At 46.3% G+C, this 19006-nt stretch overlaps 1 protein-coding gene across 5 annotated transcripts in view; it reads right to left on the bottom strand.

Annotated features, from left to right (window-relative positions):
* LOC119179397 (proton channel OtopLc) overlaps nucleotides 1–19006 on the bottom strand; it is a 69264-nt gene that overhangs the window by 18676 nt on the left and 31582 nt on the right. The window contains exons 1-2 of one of the 5 annotated variants that reach the window (XM_075882084.1): nucleotides 10445–10625; nucleotides 10161–10202 (exon numbers count right to left, since the gene is read on the bottom strand). The exons of 3 other annotated variants lie outside the window; for them this stretch is intronic. In XM_075882084.1, the coding sequence (XP_075738199.1) occupies nucleotides 10161–10202; nucleotides 10445–10500 (98 nt within the window). In that variant the 5' untranslated portion in view covers nucleotides 10501–10625. Of the gene's footprint in view, nucleotides 1–10160; nucleotides 10203–10444; nucleotides 10626–19006 lie in introns of those variants that run through there. One more of the 5 variants, XM_075882085.1, reaches the window with a different exon arrangement.

Below are 19006 nucleotides of genomic sequence, written 5' to 3'. Positions count from 1 at the left end.
AAAACCCATCCATGAAATTGTCCATAGAAGCAGTACTGTTACTGAAATGCTGAATTCCTCTGTCTTGTATCGCTAAAGGGACAGTAAACTCATTTTATTGTGTCAGAAGAATACGTGTAGCCATGTACCACGAATGGCAGAATGTATAAATAGATGGCAATTTTAATGGTTATCATCCTGTTTGCTACTCCAGATGTCGGATGACGAGTGCGGTATCTGCAGTGACGACCTGTACACACAAATAACACGTAATCACCAACACAAATGCGTACGCAGGGAATTCGCTTTTTAAGTTTCCTTAAGCACAAGCGCAGCTTTGCCAAGTACCGAGACGGTACCCTATAGCTCCAAGCGCAAACCACGTTGCAAATGAAGTGTTGCTTTCATAATCTGTTGTTCTTCGTCGTATCGGGCTCCGCCACGGTGGTCTATTGGCTAAGGTACTCGGCTGCTGACCCGCAGGTCACAGGATCGAATACCGGCTGCGGCGGCTGCATTTCCGATGGAGGCGGAAATGCTGTAGGCCCCTGTGCTCAGATTTGAGTGCACGTTAAAGAACCCCAGGGTGGTCGAAATTTCCGGAGCCCTCCCCTACGGCGTCTCTCATAATCATATCGTGGTTTTGGGACCTTAAACCCAACATGTCAATCAATCAAATTACGTCGTATCGGGAACAGTCACACATGACATGTTCAAAGTCTTCTCGAGTGTCACATGTATACATAGTGCACGTATGCGACTCTCTTACAACAGAGACGAGACGAAACAAACACCGGAGTACAGCTTAGAGATGTTCCATCGAAATTTCGCCATCGGCGATGTCTACGGGAAGTGAATAGAAGGTATTGACCATGGACAGTCGTGGCGGAAGCGAGTGAAAGTTGTACAGATGTTGCGAGATCACTCCCGCGTTTTCCTCGGCACAAGTAGCCAGCGTAAACAAACACGTATGCGAGCACCGAGACACTGTTTACACAGCCTCATTGAGATCGTCTGTCGCGTCGGGACGGAGTGTTCAAAGGACGCGAACGAAGATAGCGGGCGCGACGGACGAGCCTTCTTCCTTCCGTGCAGCGAGGCAGCTAAGCATGTTATACCGCACTGCATGACCTGGTTTCCACGAGTCAATTTGCCGCCCACAATGTCCTTGCCACAGAAAGAGAATGATAGCTCCCCAACAAGCCATTCGTGTATGAAGTATAACATGCGTGCGTGTCTTCTCCGCTGGGCTGTTTCGTTTCAGACGGCAAGTGTTCGAAGGAGCCCCCGCGCTGTGGTGTCGTTTGGCGCAAGGGCAGAAGAGTCCATACAGAGTTTCTTGCGGTGACGCGTGGTATGGTGAATGGTGAAATACTATTTCGCTGAGACCGACCATAATGTTGCTCCTGTAAAACATGAGCTTGAAGCTTACGTCCAGAAAAAAAAAAGATTCGCGGTTAATTTAGAGTAAAGTTCGAGTGAAATGCATTATGACTACACTGGTAAGTTGTGTTTTTTTTTTTTTTCAGCGCGCCAACATAGGAAAAAAGGACAGAGTAAACAGAAAGAGATGCCTACTCTGTTATTTTTTTCTTCATTCGCGCGCCGAAAAAACTTGCCAGTATGACTACACAGCAACTATATAGCCCAAGCTTCCACTATTGTAAATATGATTACACGTTTATTTATCTCCAGTTACACTGACAGCCAATAGTGTTAATATTATGCGAGAAAATCAGGTACGCCATACGCAAACTATAAGTCGCCTTTTGCAGAAACTCTGACATTTTCCCCCCCAACTATGCGCCTTATTGACGCATTAAACGTTAGCCACGGCGAAGTCCCGCAATATGAGTGATCGAGACAAAACAACGGCGATTTAAAAGGTGGCACCCAGTGCACCGTGAACACATGAATTAAGATAAATGTGAAGTGGTAATACCAACTCTATACGCTCACAGTATAATTCTCCTGGGACCGGCGCTTCTCCTTAACGTTTTTCTCGCGCTCATTTTTTGAAGCAATGTACTTATACTCTACGAACAATACTGTTGATCGCGGCAATGACCCTGGTTCCATTCTCAAGGTGCGGGTGAACCACACGTCAGATAACATTCGGACGATAACCGATATGCTAACGCACACACGATAGCATATATGACATCCAGGCTCGTGCGTTTTATCTACGTGCTGTATCGTAAAATCGTTCCACGAAGCAAGCCGGCCAAGCAGTCACGAGATAAAGCAAGTATTCGCGTGTCGCTGACGCAGCACGCTTTTTAAACGAGCGAGGTATGCACGTGTATCACAAAGTCCTTGATACTCTGACTAAACGGTCCGACTTCAGGTACAAGAGCTTTGAGCTCTTCAATAAGCTGTAGAGGGTATCTTTAAAAAAGTTCTCGGTGACGTCAGGGCAAGACGATGACATATTTGCAGCACAGTACACAAGTATACGCCCGATGTATGACTTACACGTCGCACAAAATGTGATAAACCAACGATGAAGTGCTCCGCCAGGTTCGTTCGGATACGAACTATCGATAAACCTTGGGAGTGGCTCGGCATGCAGTCACTCGTCTGAGATGATCGCGCGGAGAAGAATAAAGAGAGAGAGAGAGAGAGGGGGGGCGAAAACAAGACAAGTTTCGGTTCGCTATAGAGTGCATTGCGCAGCACATTCACACGAGAGGACGTCTTTGTAGCTAACAAAAAGTACTTAATATGACATTCGCCTCGCAATAAGATACTTCTGCGTGACGTCAAACACTGTAGCACAGCGGCTCATATTAACTAATACCTATCGCACCTGCGGTTTCATCCGTGTACACAGCACCGCTATGTATTGTGCGCTATCGCCGTTGTCTCGCTTATATAAAGCTCGGTTGCTATCTCGAGTCGGTTATATAGGAAGATCTATATAGAACTATAGGTGCGGATGTGTCCCGGGAACTCTTTTATCTCTGGTGACCTTTCAGCAAAACTGGCTTAAGAGTCGTCGCGCGTTTATCAGAGTCGCCTTCCGCGCAACACACCACTTCAGGTGGCGCGCCGTATGAGATAGCGGCCCTGCAGAGCACATCTTCGCGGCGGTCGAGAAATAGCGATGCAGCGAGATAAGGCTGGTAAAGTGCAGAGGGATCGCGACGTCTACGGACACGCTATAGCACGCGCTTTCGGGGTTGTGTATATGCAACCAACAGGCAATCGCGTTGCTTCGAAGATTCGATAAGCAGCCACGTCACCGCGATATTGCTGCGAATGCGTCTAGCAGGCCGTAAACACTCCAGAAGCCTGCGGCTACTCGAACAAGCGATTACGTTTGCTATATATATGGAGGAAAATGCATACGTATACAGACATTCACAATTATGAGGCCTCTATACTGTCTCGCTACTCTCAAGTGGACGAGCGATATGTGCATAGGAGGGATGCATATGTTCGGATTTTAGATGCAGCTTCAAGCAGCGTTATACTGATGCACGGCGAATCTTCTGCGTAAAGCCACTATATATTGCCACGCTTTTATTTATTGCTCATTTTCTTAGTCTATATTTCAAAGGAATGTATCTCCTTATTACGCGCTATCTCGTCCGCTATATACTGCGTGTATATATACATATGTATATGTATACGCGCGAATACATATTACACGCATACAAATATGTATAAATATTATTTGTCTGTGAGACTCGGTTATAGAAATTGTTGTTCTCGTTACTCCCACCGAGAGCTACTTTGAAAAAAGAAAGAAAAGAAAGAAAGAAAGGAAGAAAGAGAGAAAGAAAGAAAGAAAGAAAGAAAGAAAGAAAGGAAAAGAAAAGCTGCAAGATTGTTCACTCTCTCGTAGCATTCGCTGTAATCAGCAATCAAAATGAACGACTACCTTTCTCAAGTTCTCAAGTCAGTACCTTATTATCTGCATGTGTGCAACGAAGAAGTCTTCCCTGGAATGGTCACCAAACACCAAAAACATCAACATTAAGACTGCCAAATAGACCCGGACTAAGACAGTACAGATTCACTGGAACTGGACGCTCGTGAATTCCTCCTCATCCGCCACCTCCTCCTTTTTAATCACGCTCGACGGAAGCACAGTCTACAGGAAAACGCCTTCAAGTGTTCCCCTGCAGCGCTTCACGAAACGCAAACGGTAAAACCAACGAACACCGATTCGCAAATGCTAGCAGCCGCATGCACGACGGCCTCCACGATTGATGGAACCGCCATCCATCGCACATTATACACGGGATCACTACGGGCATGCACGACTGCCACGACACATTCCCGAGAATGCGGCTTTTCAAAGCAGCCGTTTTAGTATACATTCAACGGGATACTCTGGCTGCCTCGCATGAAAGCCACCGCCGACGATGCAACATCGCTCAACACCGTCGTGCAAGTTGTCCAGCGACCAGGAAAACCACGATCGTCGGTGTTCTCTCCGGTAAATCATGGCAGGGAAAGCTCAACGCACCGTGGAAGAAAACGAACACGAAAAAAAGCAAAGCAAGTCTCGAAGGTTTAGGGCGTGAAAGCTTTACCGTGCGGTACCCGCTTTGGCTTCGGCGCAGCGGCGATGGCGCACGCACGTGAAGCCAGCTTTCCAGGAAGGTGCAGTTGTCGCTGCTGGCGCTTGGACTCGCTCCCTGATGTACGCTAGTAAAGGCCCTGTTGCCGCCCAAACAACGTTCGAACGGCGCACTGTGGGGAGCGCCGTCCTTCGAAATGGCGCGGAAAGATGGGCAGTGCGCGTTCTCCCGCGGAAGAAAATAAAACAAAGAAAAAAATAAGATCAACCTAATTGTAAGACAGAAACACAAAACCTATATAACTGGAGCCGTTAAACGTGCGGGAGAGGGGAGGAGTGACGAGCTGCCCCCATCCCGCTGTGCGAAATAACCTACGGCGCCCTGTTTTCTGGGAAGAAGCACCGCGGGAAGCCACTTTCAACTGTACATATATGCCTTCCTGGACTGTTTCCCCGCCACCTTTTCCTTCTTCTTTCGGCTTCTTTCATCCCATTCATTCTGTTTTGTTTTTCTCAAAAGCTCTTCGCGGGCTTGAGTCTCCTTCCTTCCTCATGCCTGTCTCCCTTTTTCGGCATATGCGCGCTGAAAGAAAAAAAGCGCCCTCTTTGATGACAGCGATTCAAGCGCGGACGTGTCCTCGACTCGAGAATGCGAAATGATCGGATCCGAGAAGCCCGCCATCTTTATGCGCGCTCGCGTGGGTGTTTTATGCTACGTCCGATGGATTGGGGAGTGTGTGCCAAACCGATTCTCGCCGCAGGAGCAAGCAAGAAGCGCTATTCTTGTGACGCGAGGTCTGCAGCTCTCCAGCCGCCAAATTCCATCGCCACCCTGATAGCGCAGAGCGCCACCCGTGGGAAACGCAAATAACTCGCGCGTGGCGACCCCAGCATGCACTGTTATGCAAAGTCGAAGAGAGTGGCGCTTTTCGCAGGATCCAGAAGAATGGAATTCTCTTCCAAATTCGCGCCATCGTATATTCCTTTGCTCGATTTGTCACCTCGCTACAGTTCTAGTACACTCTAACCTCGCGACGGCTGCTGGCAAATGAAATGTCGATTCCAACGGTCATCGCTTTTCAAACTAAGTGAGGTTTAGAAAAGCACGCGCATTTTGATGCATGCGCACAGTCTGCGTCTGATGATGACGACGGGAAAATTGGCACGAACGAAAATTGGGCGAAAAAAAAAAAACACGGGGTAGATGGCGCTCATATTGATTGGCACTAGTAGATGCAAGTTTACTCAAATGTATCGGGCGATTTAAAGGACGTGTTTACGTACAAATGAGGCGGTGGTTACTCCTCAAAACTCAACAACAACAATAATAACAATCGATAAGGTTTAAAATCCCAAAGCCACGATATGATTATGAGAGACGCCGTATTGAAGGACGCCGTATTGAAGGGCACCTGGGGGTCTTAAACGCCTCTTTCGAAGTACATGGGCCTCTGGCATGTCCACCACCATCGAAATAGCGGCCGTCGTGGCCGGGATTCAATACCGCGACCAGTGGATCCCCCCTCAAGACTTTAGAAGGTGGATCACACAGTATACAAGATTCCACAAAACATTTCAAATGACGTCAGGAAAGTAGCATCAGGACCACCAAGCAGTTGGATTACAGTTGGTTTCTAGCTTCCATTTTTACAGCGCCAGACGACACCACAGATAAGAAGGCACACAAAAACGCAGGGGAGCACTCCGTGTGTATTGTGTGCCTTCCCTTCTGTTGTGTCGTGTTACGCCGTAAATATGGAAACATCAGCACGTTAAAGAATGTGTATTACAGGAAGGCGCAGCGCGCCTCGCTGGGTAGTGTGGTGGCGCGCAGTGTGTTCTTCGTCCATTGTCCCAGTCGCGTTGTGTCTTCCTATTGCTACAAACCACTTCGCCCAGATCGAAGTCTTACTGAAGTGTATTACCCGCAACGAATGGGTTTGGCATCGCGTAAAAGTAAAATAAGGCCGAATACAATAGATACAAGAAAATCTGCCCCGTATACTGACACAAAAACACAAACCTCGACTCGAATTCTAGTCACTTGACCGCGAGCTGAGCACAGCGCCGCCGCTCGACTGAAAATGAGTCGACGGTTATCACGAAATGACACCGGCTATCGCTAATATGTAGTGAACATTTTTGCCGATAGGTGCATCTGCCTTCGTCATTCTTGAGTCAAGGTGTAGCGCCCAGTGAAAGGGACATTCTTGATTGATGTGTGGGGGTTTAACATCCCAAAACCACCATATGATAATGAGAGACGCCGCAGTGGAGGGCTGGGTCGACCACCTGGGGTTCTTTAACGTGCACCCAAATCTGAGCACACAAGCCTACAGCATTTCCTCCTCCATCGGAAATGCAGCCGCCGCAGCCGGGATTCGATCCCGCGACTTGCGGGTCAGCAGCCGAGTACCTCAGCCACTAGACCACCGCGGCGGGGCAAAAAGGACGTTCTATAGAATGCGGGGGTGAGCCCAGCTCAAGCCGATATCGAATTGCGTGAACACACGCTGTCGCGAAAACGACCAAAGATTTACTTTCATGAGCTTTCGAATCCAGAAATGCCAGTACACACAGAAGATCCCTCAAAAGCCTTCCACGTATAATTCTCATGAATAAGCTGAACTTTTTTTTTTAACCTGTGTGATGAGTGTAACACAACAATGACAGAAACAAGTTCAGCCACAAAAACAGCCTCCACCTTAAAAGAAAGTACTTGTTCGCACCTAATTGCATTGTCCTTGTTTCGATTTGCACTTCCACGACAAATCATCCTGGATATCGTATGAGGAAGTAATTTCAAACACCTAAAGAAAAGAGCAACAGCGCGACAGAAACGGCTCAACCTGTGACCAACCCTTCCCGCCTCTGGCACGAGGCTTGGCGCGCGAGACGCAACTGGCAACAAATGCCGAGTCTGCTAAAAAGTAGCCCGAGGCTGTTGAAGGATAAATTAGAAGGTCGATCAAAGTAGGAATGCCTAATATTCCCCTCCGTCTAATCGAATTGCGTGCAGTGAGGCGAAAGCAATACGGAGCGTGCCAACCAATCAGAGATGAGAACGGGATCGATCGTTTCACCGAGAAAGGTCGGGACAGTCTCCCCATCATTTTCTTTTTCTCCTCCTTTCCTAGAGAGCAGCTGTCCCACGCCGGAAGATCGTCTGGGAACAGAGATTATTTCATCCAGTTGGCAGACACGCCCTATAGCTTTCGCTGTGGTGCACGGATTTGGTTCTCGCAGAGCGCTTGTAAGTTATAGAGTTTGTCGCGGAAAAGGTTTTGAGCGTTGTGCAATCAGGCTCCGTGTAGGTAGAGTGCCGCGCCACCCATGAAGTGACTTGATTCGCACGTAATATTTACAAAGCCAACCGGATTTAACCAAGGTCAATTGAAAGCTCCTAACCTGGCGCAAATGCTGCATGTGCACGCCTGCGCAAAAAAAAAAAAAAAATGTCCGCCAGGATTGGCTGTTCGAAACTTATATTCTCTAGTGCACTAGTCTCGACGTATAAAAGATTGCTAAGTGTTAATAAAATTGTTCAATTAGTAATAAATGTGTCAACTATGATGTTTATGCAGGCTTGAAAGTTCGGATAGGGTGATTTAATTAAAAACGCAAGAAAATACAAACACAAAGAACATGTCGACCATACAAAGACAAGACTCGTACAGCGTTGCCGCCGCAAATGTTACACCTAAATGTTACACTTATATAAGAAGCCATGCCACGTGGTCACACAGCGAGAACGCGACGAACGCGTCATAACAAAAAGCGAGCAGCATAAATTTGAATACGACATTGAAAACTACTGGAGAAACACAGACAACGTCACACACTCTTGCTGGTGTGGTGCCCGACGTTTGCATAACCAAAGCTATACAGAAGCACAAATATAAAAACTTTAAAAAATAAGTAAGGTAGACTGCGTGGTTGCATATTGTACCACATTGAGAAGGTATGCAAAATAGCCCACCCAAAGTAGCGATATTTCGCAATCGCCCCGCCGCGGTGGTCTAGTAGTAAAGGTACTCGGCTGCTGACCCGCAGGGCGCGGGTTCGAATCCCGGCTGCGGCGGCTGCATTTCCGATGGAGGCGGAAATGTTGTAGGCCCGTGTGCTCAGATTTGGGTGCACGTTAAAGAACCTCAGGTGGTCTAAATTTCCGAAGCCCTCCGCTACGGCGTCTCTCATAATCATATAGTGGTTTTGGGACGTTAAACCCCCCATACCAACCTACCAAAGAACCCCAGGTGGTCTAAATTTCCGGAGCCCTCCACTACGGCGTCTCTCATGATCATATGAGATCACAACCTTCTGCTTTCACAACCTCAGTACATATCATGTCGAATTGACCATAATCATAAAGTTGGAGTTGTTTCATCTAACACTAAATATTTTGCTGAGTCTTTCATTCCAAAAACATCCCGAGAGTGGAACCACCTTCCCGCCGATGTTGTTTCCATACGCGTTAATCACCTGTTTCATCAAGCATTAGCTAATATTGTATAATCAGGATAATCTATGTTTTTTCTATTTAAACACATGCTCTGTTTTTTCTGTTTTGTACATCTTGTTACTCCCACTCCCCTCTTCAATGCCCATGGCCTTGAGGGTATAATAAATAAATAAAAATAAAATAAATAAATATAGTGGCTTTGGGTTGTTAAACCCCACATATCAATCAATCAATCAATCAATCAATATTTCGCAAAACCCAACCACTCCACGGTCGGCTGAGTCATCGCATAAAATAGCGCAAGGACAGAAAGACAAAGTTTGTTCCTGTGCTTTTTGGTGCCCTATAATGTGCAAGTACGCTAAGCCCGGTTGTTGTGAGCTCTTGTTCGCGAAGCTCGCAGCAACATACAAAGTACGAAACAAGATTGGTATCGCACGCAACATTCGTGCACACTGCAGGCGGCTCGTGGCGATAAGAGACCGAGGCTATAAAAAAAATGCTCTGCGTGGATCGCGCAAGTCCGCGTAGTGAGCATCGTGGATCCTTTCCGCTGCGAATGTCCCCACTGCCGTCATATATGTGCCGAGTATTCTTGGTGATTCACACTCCCGCAAACAAAAGGCAAGACTTCCACATTGATTGATTGATATGTGGGGTTTAACGTCCCAAAACCACCATATGATTATGAGAGACGCCGTAGTGGAGGGCTCCGGAAAGTTCGACAACCTGGGCTTCTTTAACGTGCACCCAAATCTGAGCACACGGGCCTACAACATTTCCGCCTCCATCGGAAATGCAGCCGCCGCAGCCGGGATTCGAACCCGCACCCTGCGGGTCAGCAGCCGAGTACCTTAGCCACTAGACCACCGCGGCGGGGCAAGACTTCCACATCGGAAGCTGCGTTTAGCCAAATGTAAATTCCAATCTATGCATGTATTATTATGCAGGTAAATAGAGAACGTTTGTCTAGTCGCCGTGTTACAATAAAGGGGTGCTACAAAGTTGAGGAACGTGAATATGAACATTTTAAGCGGCGAAATAAATCGACGCAACAGCGATTACTACACGCATGTGTTACCTGCAGACGAAAGCACAGTTTTGAAAGCGAGGAAAGAACAGCAGCGTCCAGCATCTACTATACTTTCAAAAGCCATGCGAAAAGCGCTATATATCCTGTATGCTTACGATGCATAAAGAGTTCCGCGATGAGCCGCTGGTGAGGTGGGCCTTGACATGCAACACAAACAGAGGAGCCAGAAGTTGTTGATAAAGCGCCTATTCCATGATATCAGAACATTGTGTTAAGCCACACTCTCGGTTAAAAGATTTGCGCCTCAGAATTTCTTATAACATCGCTTTACGCAGGTCCCAGCGGATTAAACATGTATGTAAGTGCTCGGGAAAGGGTGCCGAGATGCGGGTTAGTATAGGTGAGAAGTTGCGAGATTTCGCGTTCACGAGACACGTACCTCTTCAGGTTGCACTTCTTGTACTGCACGAGTCTCAACAGGGGGCTCGCCGACATAGCTGTGCGTGTAGGGCAGCGACTCTACGCCAAGGACCCCTGAGCGTCGCGCGGGACGCCTTCCTGCGCTTCGCACGTCGTAAGAACGTGGTTGACGGCGCCGGGTGGAGACGGGAGCGGTCGTCGGTGAGGCTATAGACGTCGGACACCCCTCCGAGCACCGGTGTTTACGGCGCTGTCCGTCCCAGAGCGAGTCTCGTCGTCGAAAGGGTGCAACGTCGGTTGCAATGCAGGGCGTCCGGGCGCAGCACCGCCAGCTTCCACCGCAGCATGGAGGAGATGCAAAGCGAGGACGACCCGACTGAACTTCACACGCACACTCCGCTATATCCAGTAACCTCCATCAATGTCGCGGGATCGGGGAGCGGGCAGCAGCGGGCTCTTTAATCCTTATCTCTGCCGCGCGGACGGGCGGAGACAACGACGACGCGGTGGCAGAGAATGCGGGGCTCTCTGCGACGTCCTCCTTCCACGGTGCACGCGACTAGCGCGGCGTTGTGCACCTGTGCACGTGGACTCGCGGGCGCGGACAGCAAGGTGCGCGTCTGTGCGGACGCCCACCGCTCCAATGTCAAGAGCGACGGCCTTGAGAGACAAAAAGAGAGAGAGGATGGACGCTGGGACACGTCGTTTGTGCACACCTTGTGGTCGCGCGATGTCAGCCCGCGGCGACAGGACGAAGCAAGGCTTGGCAAGTGCCCGCCCAGAACGTGGGCTTTCCTGCCCAGCGTTTTTTTTTTTTTGGACCGATAAGCCCCATATACACGCATGTGTGTGCGCGCTCGCGTCTAATTAATCGCGCTGGGCTGCTCCGGCTCCTACACACACGACAGGCATGAGGCAGGTCCGACAAGTTCTCGCGCAATCGCTGCGTGAAAAACAGCAAAGAGAGAAGCAGGGACTAAAGCAGCATATAGAGATTCAGAGTGGGGGGGAGTTCAATCTCGTTGTGAAAGCGCCCGTAATGTTTGACGCGAAATAAACGAAGGCGTGGGGCGACACGCTATTATACTATACCCTCACTTTTTAGCGCATTTACTTCCCTGGTGCCGACAGGACAACGTACACGCTTGTCCCTCGCCTATACTATACATTCCACTATACGGCGAAACAAGCGTAGCAAACGCGGAATAACGAAGCAAGTACCCTCTACATCGCCTGCCTTCCTGTAAAAGAAATGGACTTCACGTCAGCACTGCGAGCGGACTAAAAGAAGAAGAAAGAGATAGCGAGAGTCAGCTGAAAAGGCGTCCCCACCCGTCCCGCTTTACCATGCGAAACACACTGGTGCATGACGGGAGAACTGTTCATACCCCAGATGACATGCGCATAACTTAATATTTGAGATATACATTGCCTCAGTGAAGATAGAGAGAAAATGATAATTACACAAAGAAGAAACGCTTATGTAGAACGGTATAGAATTGCCTCGCCCAGCACGCTTGAAACCAACGCAATATTTGAGATATACATTGCCTCAGTGAAGGTAGAGAGAAAATGATAGTTATACAAAGAAGAAAGGCTTATGTAGCGGTATAGAATTGCCTCGCCGAGCACGCTTGAAGCCAACAACGCATTCTATAAAGTTCGTGCGCGTAGCGGAACGTCCCTTTTAATACAGAACAGCGCCGCGCGCCATAACACAACAGGTTGCGCGTGCGTGATAGACGGGGAAGCGCCCTTTATGGTGTTTTCGTTTTCTTTTGCACTCCTTCAAACAAGCACGTTCCTCTGTCTGGCTCACCTCCGGCCTATTCAAGAAGCGCGCCGCGCAATGTGGCGGCTATAGAATATGTAACAACATGCTATTATATATATATATATATATATATATATATATATATATATATATATATATATATATATATATATATATATATATATATATATATATATATATATATATATATATATATATAGAGAGAGAGAGAGAGAGAGAGAGAGAGAGAGAGAGTGGGAGTAATAATTCAATGGGCCAGTTAGTCTTCGTGAAGGTATGAGATATGGCACAACGGGAGCGTTGTCAACAAGGTTTAAATATATTTATTTCCCAACAGTTTCGGGAGGGGTCCTCCCTTCATAACTCATCCCCTGATGAAGGAAGGACCCCTCCCGAAACTGTTGGGAAATAAATATATTTATCCTTGTTGACAACGCTCCCGTTGTGCCATATCTCATACCTGTATATATATATATATATATATATATATATATATATATATATATATATATATATATCCAGAGCTTTGTAATGACACTGATCCCCCCCTCTCCCACACACACAAGTACCAAAAAAGTGGCAGGAGATAAAGAGAGGAGCTGAGACCATTTATTAGCACCAAAATCATGGCGTGTGTCACATGGCGCAGCGGCGCGTCGGTGTTAAACTTCTGGCAAATGTCCATTCCCCCCCGTTTAGGTGTGGTGAGACGGCAAACAACAATAAAGACCTGATAAACGTGTTCGTTCCAATCGACGGGCCGAATAATGGCACACAAGCCTGCAACGCGCACATGCATGCACGTAGTATACCACGGCCGCTGGATAAAAAAACAAGGTCCAGAGGCCCTGGCAGCACACAGTATCCTACACCACGAATACAGACAGACATGTAAGCAGTAAATGTGTGCCTCAGCTCGACTACCCCGTCGTTACGTGCTGTTCCCTGCAAATACGGTTCTTAAATCAACTAATAGCTCGGATTCACATTGTGGGCCAAGGGCAACAACTGGCACCATTTGCCTGTCGCGCGTTCCCAGCAAGCAGTGGATTTGCTATAGAAACAATCTGCAGCCTGCATGCCTTCTAGTGAGCCTATAAGCTGTCTCGGAAGAAACCCAATCCTTGAGTCCAGATAGGTTTTGAACTGCGGCTATTTCGTTCCATAGAGGGACTAATCCGGTCGTCACATTGAGATGGCCAGGCGAATGAGACTTCACCCACTTCCGCAATAGTTATCACGAAAGGTGCCTCCGATGAACCGTTTTCGGGGAGTAACATTTTTCTCTACAATGAGTCGACTCGCAAATCGACCATTGATTCTTGCAGCAGCGGCTGCGGCAAACGAAGCAACCAGCGTCTGCTTGTGCGAAGAGTAAAATCACAAACGAGAAAAATAATATCTGTTGTTTTCTTCATCAATGAACTTAATTGATTGATTGATTGATTTGTAAGGTTTAACGTCCCAAAACCACCATATGATTATGAGATACGCCGTAGTGGATGGCTCCGGAAATTTCGACCAGCTGGGGTTCTTTAACGTGCACCCAAATCTCAGTACACGAGCCTACAACATTTCCGCCTCCATCGGAAATGCAGCCGCCACAGCCGGGATTTGATCCCGCGACCTGTGGGTCAGCAGCCGAGTACCTTAGCCACTATAGACCGCCGTGGCGGGGCCATCAATTAACTTAATCCGGTTCTTTATGCGCACTCCGGTCTCGAAGGTCTTCCAGTAATCTTCAGTTATATCTGTCAGGAGCAAGCGAAACCGCATGCATAGCAAGCAAAGATCAAACCCCTGCCGTTGCGAGAGGCACAGAACGAAAGATGCGAGAAGTGTTGAAAAAAAAAACTTACAAAGAGAAATAACACAGCAATATTAAACACACCCCACCAAGCAAACAAGGAAGAAAAGAGGTGGAAACAATCAAGTGTACAGAAACATTTATGAAAGCATAATAACAATCATCGTAATTAAAAAGTAGGGATGTCAAAAGGTGTACAAAGAAGTTTGACGAACTGATTATACTTGTCATTATAGCTCTATTTCATAGTACTGAGTTGGTAATGGGCTTCTGGAAGTCACGATATATATATATATATAAAGGAAAGAAGTGTATACCTAAGGGCTCGTTTTTCCGTGTTTTAACACAATATAATGAGATATAACAGACAGTAATGCCAAGGAATGTACAGGGAAAGTTATTAGAACCAATGAAATGTAAATAAGAAGAAAGAAAAGTGGATGAAAAAATAACCAGCCGTGAGCCGGCTGGTTATTTTTTCATCCACTTTTCTTTCTCTCTCTCTCTCTCTCTCTCTCTCTCTCTCTCTCTCTCTCTCTATATATATATATATATATATATATATATATATATATATATATATATATATATATATATATATAGTGTGTGTGTGTGTGTGTGTATATGTACATAGTGCTTCTGATAATTTTTTTTATTTTCTTATTTTTTCCTCTATGTAGTTTTTCTTTTCTTTTGTACGTTTCTTTTTAATAATATGTTGATGGGATGGCCGGACGTAGCGTAGCCTACCATTCCATATTTTTTTATTAAATAGATAAATACAACGCTGATGCGAATAAACACTTTGCAATAACATTTTTGAAAACATCAGCAGAGTTCATAACGTTGCTAGTTGAATACCTTACTGCGCAACTTCATCAAGTGTGCTTGGTCAAGTGTTTCTTAGCTTTTCTAGTGCGAAAAAAATGCACAATAACTAAGTTTGCCCCGGAGCCATGCAAAACGGCGAAGGCGATGATGCAGGCAAGTTGGTTGCGAGAACTGGCAACCACTTTTGCACCGCAATTTATGAAAACACCTGCACAGGAGAATACAGGAGGACGGCATTTGCGTGGATGCTTGTATCAATGGAGGTGCATACATAGAAATAGTACGAGCCTGTTCAAGGCTAGCAAGCGTCGAAAATGCACAGTTCAGTCGGGCGTATTTGCATGTAACTAAACGTCGGAAAACTTCCCATACCACTTTTTAATTTTGTTCAACTGTAAAACCATCGCGAACTGAATCGTTCGATGAGACTGCATGAAGACAGTCTTGTTATAACAGCGGACAGCGAACTTTCGACAACGCTAATCGACATTAGCAGTCATTTAGCTACACTCAGATAAAATTAGCGAGTGGTAACCAATGTTGACAGCACGCAAGTAGATACGGTAGTTGAATCTGGGCAGACCGTATAATTTTCTTTAAATTTTAAAAGCGAATGAAAACATGGAAAAGTAGGCTACATTACAGTCTGTTTAGTCCAACATAGCACTGAAGAAAAAACACAAAAACAAGGAAAAGCAGAGCGACTACGAAAAGAGAAAAATAATCAGGCGCACCACAAACATATGCAATATGTGGAGTGTAAAGAATGAGCACAGTGTAAGAGAACAGGCCCATACCTAGAAAGTGTTCACATTACCGTGGAAACGGTCGGTACAGAAAACTTTTCATCCACGTGTTCATCGTACCTTCGTTACGGACAGTGGGTGCAAGTGCTCAATATAGAAATTTATTTATTTATTTATTTAAACTATTTATTTATTTAAACCATTTATTTATTTATTTATTTATTTATTTATTTATTTATTTATTTATTTATTTATTGATATGTGGGGTTTTACGTCCCAAAACCACCATATGATTGTGAGAGACGACGTAGTGGAGGGCTCCGGAAATTTTGACCACCTGGGGTTTTTTAACGTGCGCCAAAATCTGAGCACACGGGCCTACAACGTTTCCGCCTCCATCGGAAACGCAGCCGCCGCAGCCGGGATTTGATCCCGCGACCTGCGGGTCAGCAGCCGAGTACCTTAGCCACTAGACCACCGCGGCGGGGCTTTATTTATTTATTTATTTATTTATTTATTTATTTATTTATTTATTTATTTATTTATAGTCAAGGGTGTGCCAATATTAGAAAATTTCTAATAACTAACCGAATACTTTTCGAAAGGTTTTGGAATGAGTCAGCGACGATGAAAAAAAAAAACTCAATAAAATGCTCGAAGGAACAAAACGTGGAAACAGCAACGGGTAGCTTTTTTTTTGGCTTTGGTTAATTACCCGGATGCATACAGCCCATGTACTTATGCTATCGACACCACATTGATCACAGGTTGAAGTAGTTTTGCTCAAAACTTCCCTGTCATGCACCGAAGCAACAGTGTGACATTGTGAAATTTATGATGATGCTATAACGCACGAAATTAGCTTAATGTTTAACTATCAGTTTTACTTAAAACCCGTTGACAAAGCATCACTAATGTGTACACCGCTATTGAAATTGCCATCATCATAATTATCATCATCTTATTTTTCATCAATAATAATAATAATAATAATAATAATAATAATAATAATAATAATAATAATAATAATAATAATAATAATAATAATAATAATAATAATAATGTAAAGAAGAGGAAGTACTCCGGCGCAGAGGCAGCAGCATCGAGTGTGCAGCAGCGGCTCGAGCTCGAAAATTGCGGCTAGTGCATCGCCTTCCAAGCCTTCCAAGAATAATAATAATAACATGTAGCGATGGGTGTTTCAGCTCCCCTATAGCATGAATGTTGGGAAGGGCGAAGCATGCAGTGTTTTGAAAGAGCTTCCTTTGATGAGGCTCTTGTGGTGCCACTCCTGAAACCGGGCGTGCATGCATTCAACAATAACACACTGTCATTTCCGGTACTGGTAAAAAAGACTGGCCCAGAGTATAAAAAACTCCATAGTGTTACTGGTGTCCATGGACTTCATTTCTTTTATGGCACTTACATATTTATAATCGCCATTGGTAGATGATGTTCATTGCACGAACTGGTAAAAATCCAGTGGCGATGAACGGTTGTTCATGCGGGGCGCGCTGTCTCTGGTGGGTGAGCAGTTCGTCCTCGTTCAGAGTCTTACGCCACAAGGCGAGCGCTGACGTTGAGGCAAGGTGGTCTCTCTCTCTCTCTTGTGCTCAAGCAAATCGATCGTCACGACGGCAGACGACGGACGATGCATGCGGACACGCTGAAACCCTATACGCCCCTAAAAATAATGAAGGTTAAGGTTAAGGTTAAGGATATTGTAGGTAGCCGGCGGATCGCTTCTCGGCCTTTTGGCTAAGATAAAAGTTCGGCTTTTGGCTAAGATAAAAAAAATAATGATGCAGATATCCAGCCACAGCAGCTATTATTCAAACAGCCTCTCGTGCGAAAGAGTGATTTGAACAACCCTCCCCTGACGTAAGTTGGCTGACTGTCGTGAAACACTGTGACATGCGAGTTGGTCGGCCTACATACATTTTTCGGGTTCGACGAGGTGATGCGCCCCTTGACCTTCTACATCGTCGTCGCATTGCAGTGTGACAGATCATGTAATCAATAAACACCATGGATGACCACGTGGCAAGACTCGGCGCTAACCGAAGCGACAATCCGTGGCTTGTCCTTGGTTGGTAGGCAACGTATTTATCCGCAGTCTAAAGCAGGTTATAGTTAGAGATTCGCGTTGCATGCATGAAGCAGGCGCGACGATGCCCGCTTGTACACGTCGGTGTTAGTTGCCGTAAATCCAGACCGTTTCGTCTCAATCGCGCTGAACGTGCACGCGCGTTCGCTCGTAAACAGATCGGCTCGTGCCAACAAGTGCTGTCCATTAATCGCCCGTACATGCAGGCCAAGAAATCGATCGGCACAAAGGAAGCGGCTAGTTTCAATCCAATGTAGGGCGCCAGCTGGACGAGGCCTCGTGCCCTTGGTACCCGTTTACAGGCGTCGGCGTTGCCAATGTCGACCGGGAACTATACCTCGTTCATCGAGGGCACTGGTCGCGCTGTCACTTCCACGTAAGCAATGCGTTGCGTAGAGCAAGAAAAGCGATGATTCAGCACTATACCACCATTGCATTCAAGGTATAACGTGCTTGCGCGCTAAGTATTAGGTGGTTTTAACGTCTACGAAAGTTTATTGCACGTCACATAAAACTCAATAGGTACCTCATGCAATAGCTGAGACAACTTCTCAGTCAATGTACAGATCCACCGCCGCCAAAAGCCTGCTGCGCCAAACGTGGAGTTGCACTGCCTCCATGATCGGAGGCATTGCAAGGTTTCTGCAGCTCACCTGGCACTGCACTGCCTCCGCGATCAGCCCGCCTTTGACCAAGCGACAATGCCGTGTCTTTAAAGGACATCGTGATGTGCTGTCACGTCATGTGACGTCATGGCGGCGTCACAAATCTTGGTGATCTGTGACTCCATGATGACGTCATCGCGTGGCGATGACCTTTTCCATCACTCGTGTTGACGCCGACCGTCAATTTTCACGTTTGATGAGGCATCGAATGTTTTGTCCTTAATACCAGGGAGAGGGCGCTGCAGGGGTGCTATTCTGGACACTGTTTAATTCCGCCATATTGTCGAATTTCATAATGCCGGCATTTTAAGCCGATCAGAGAGGTCGTAGCAGCTCACTTGGCCAATTAGCATTGATCAATGGCGGAATCTGACAACATGGCGGAATTCGACAATGTCCAGAATAGCGCTACAGAGCTACTTAGTTGCTCATGCGATTACGCCAAAAGACGTCGATAGGAAAAACAGCTTTCATGTGTAGTTTATTTCGTCGTTTTATTTTCCGAAAATAATGAAGCAAGACAAAGACGTTTCCCATTAAGGGCAGTGTTCTTCGAACAAAATTTTTCGCAGGACGACGTTACCAGCAATGTGGGATTTAATATGTTAAGTAAATCGCAATGCGCATGTG

Source organism: Rhipicephalus microplus, chromosome 2, assembly GCF_043290135.1.
Source record: "Rhipicephalus microplus isolate Deutch F79 chromosome 2, USDA_Rmic, whole genome shotgun sequence".
NCBI classification, from domain to species: Eukaryota; Metazoa; Arthropoda; class Arachnida; order Ixodida; family Ixodidae; genus Rhipicephalus; species Rhipicephalus microplus.
Note: the sequence above shows the minus strand (reverse complement) of the source record. Positions and strands in the feature narration are given on the sequence as shown.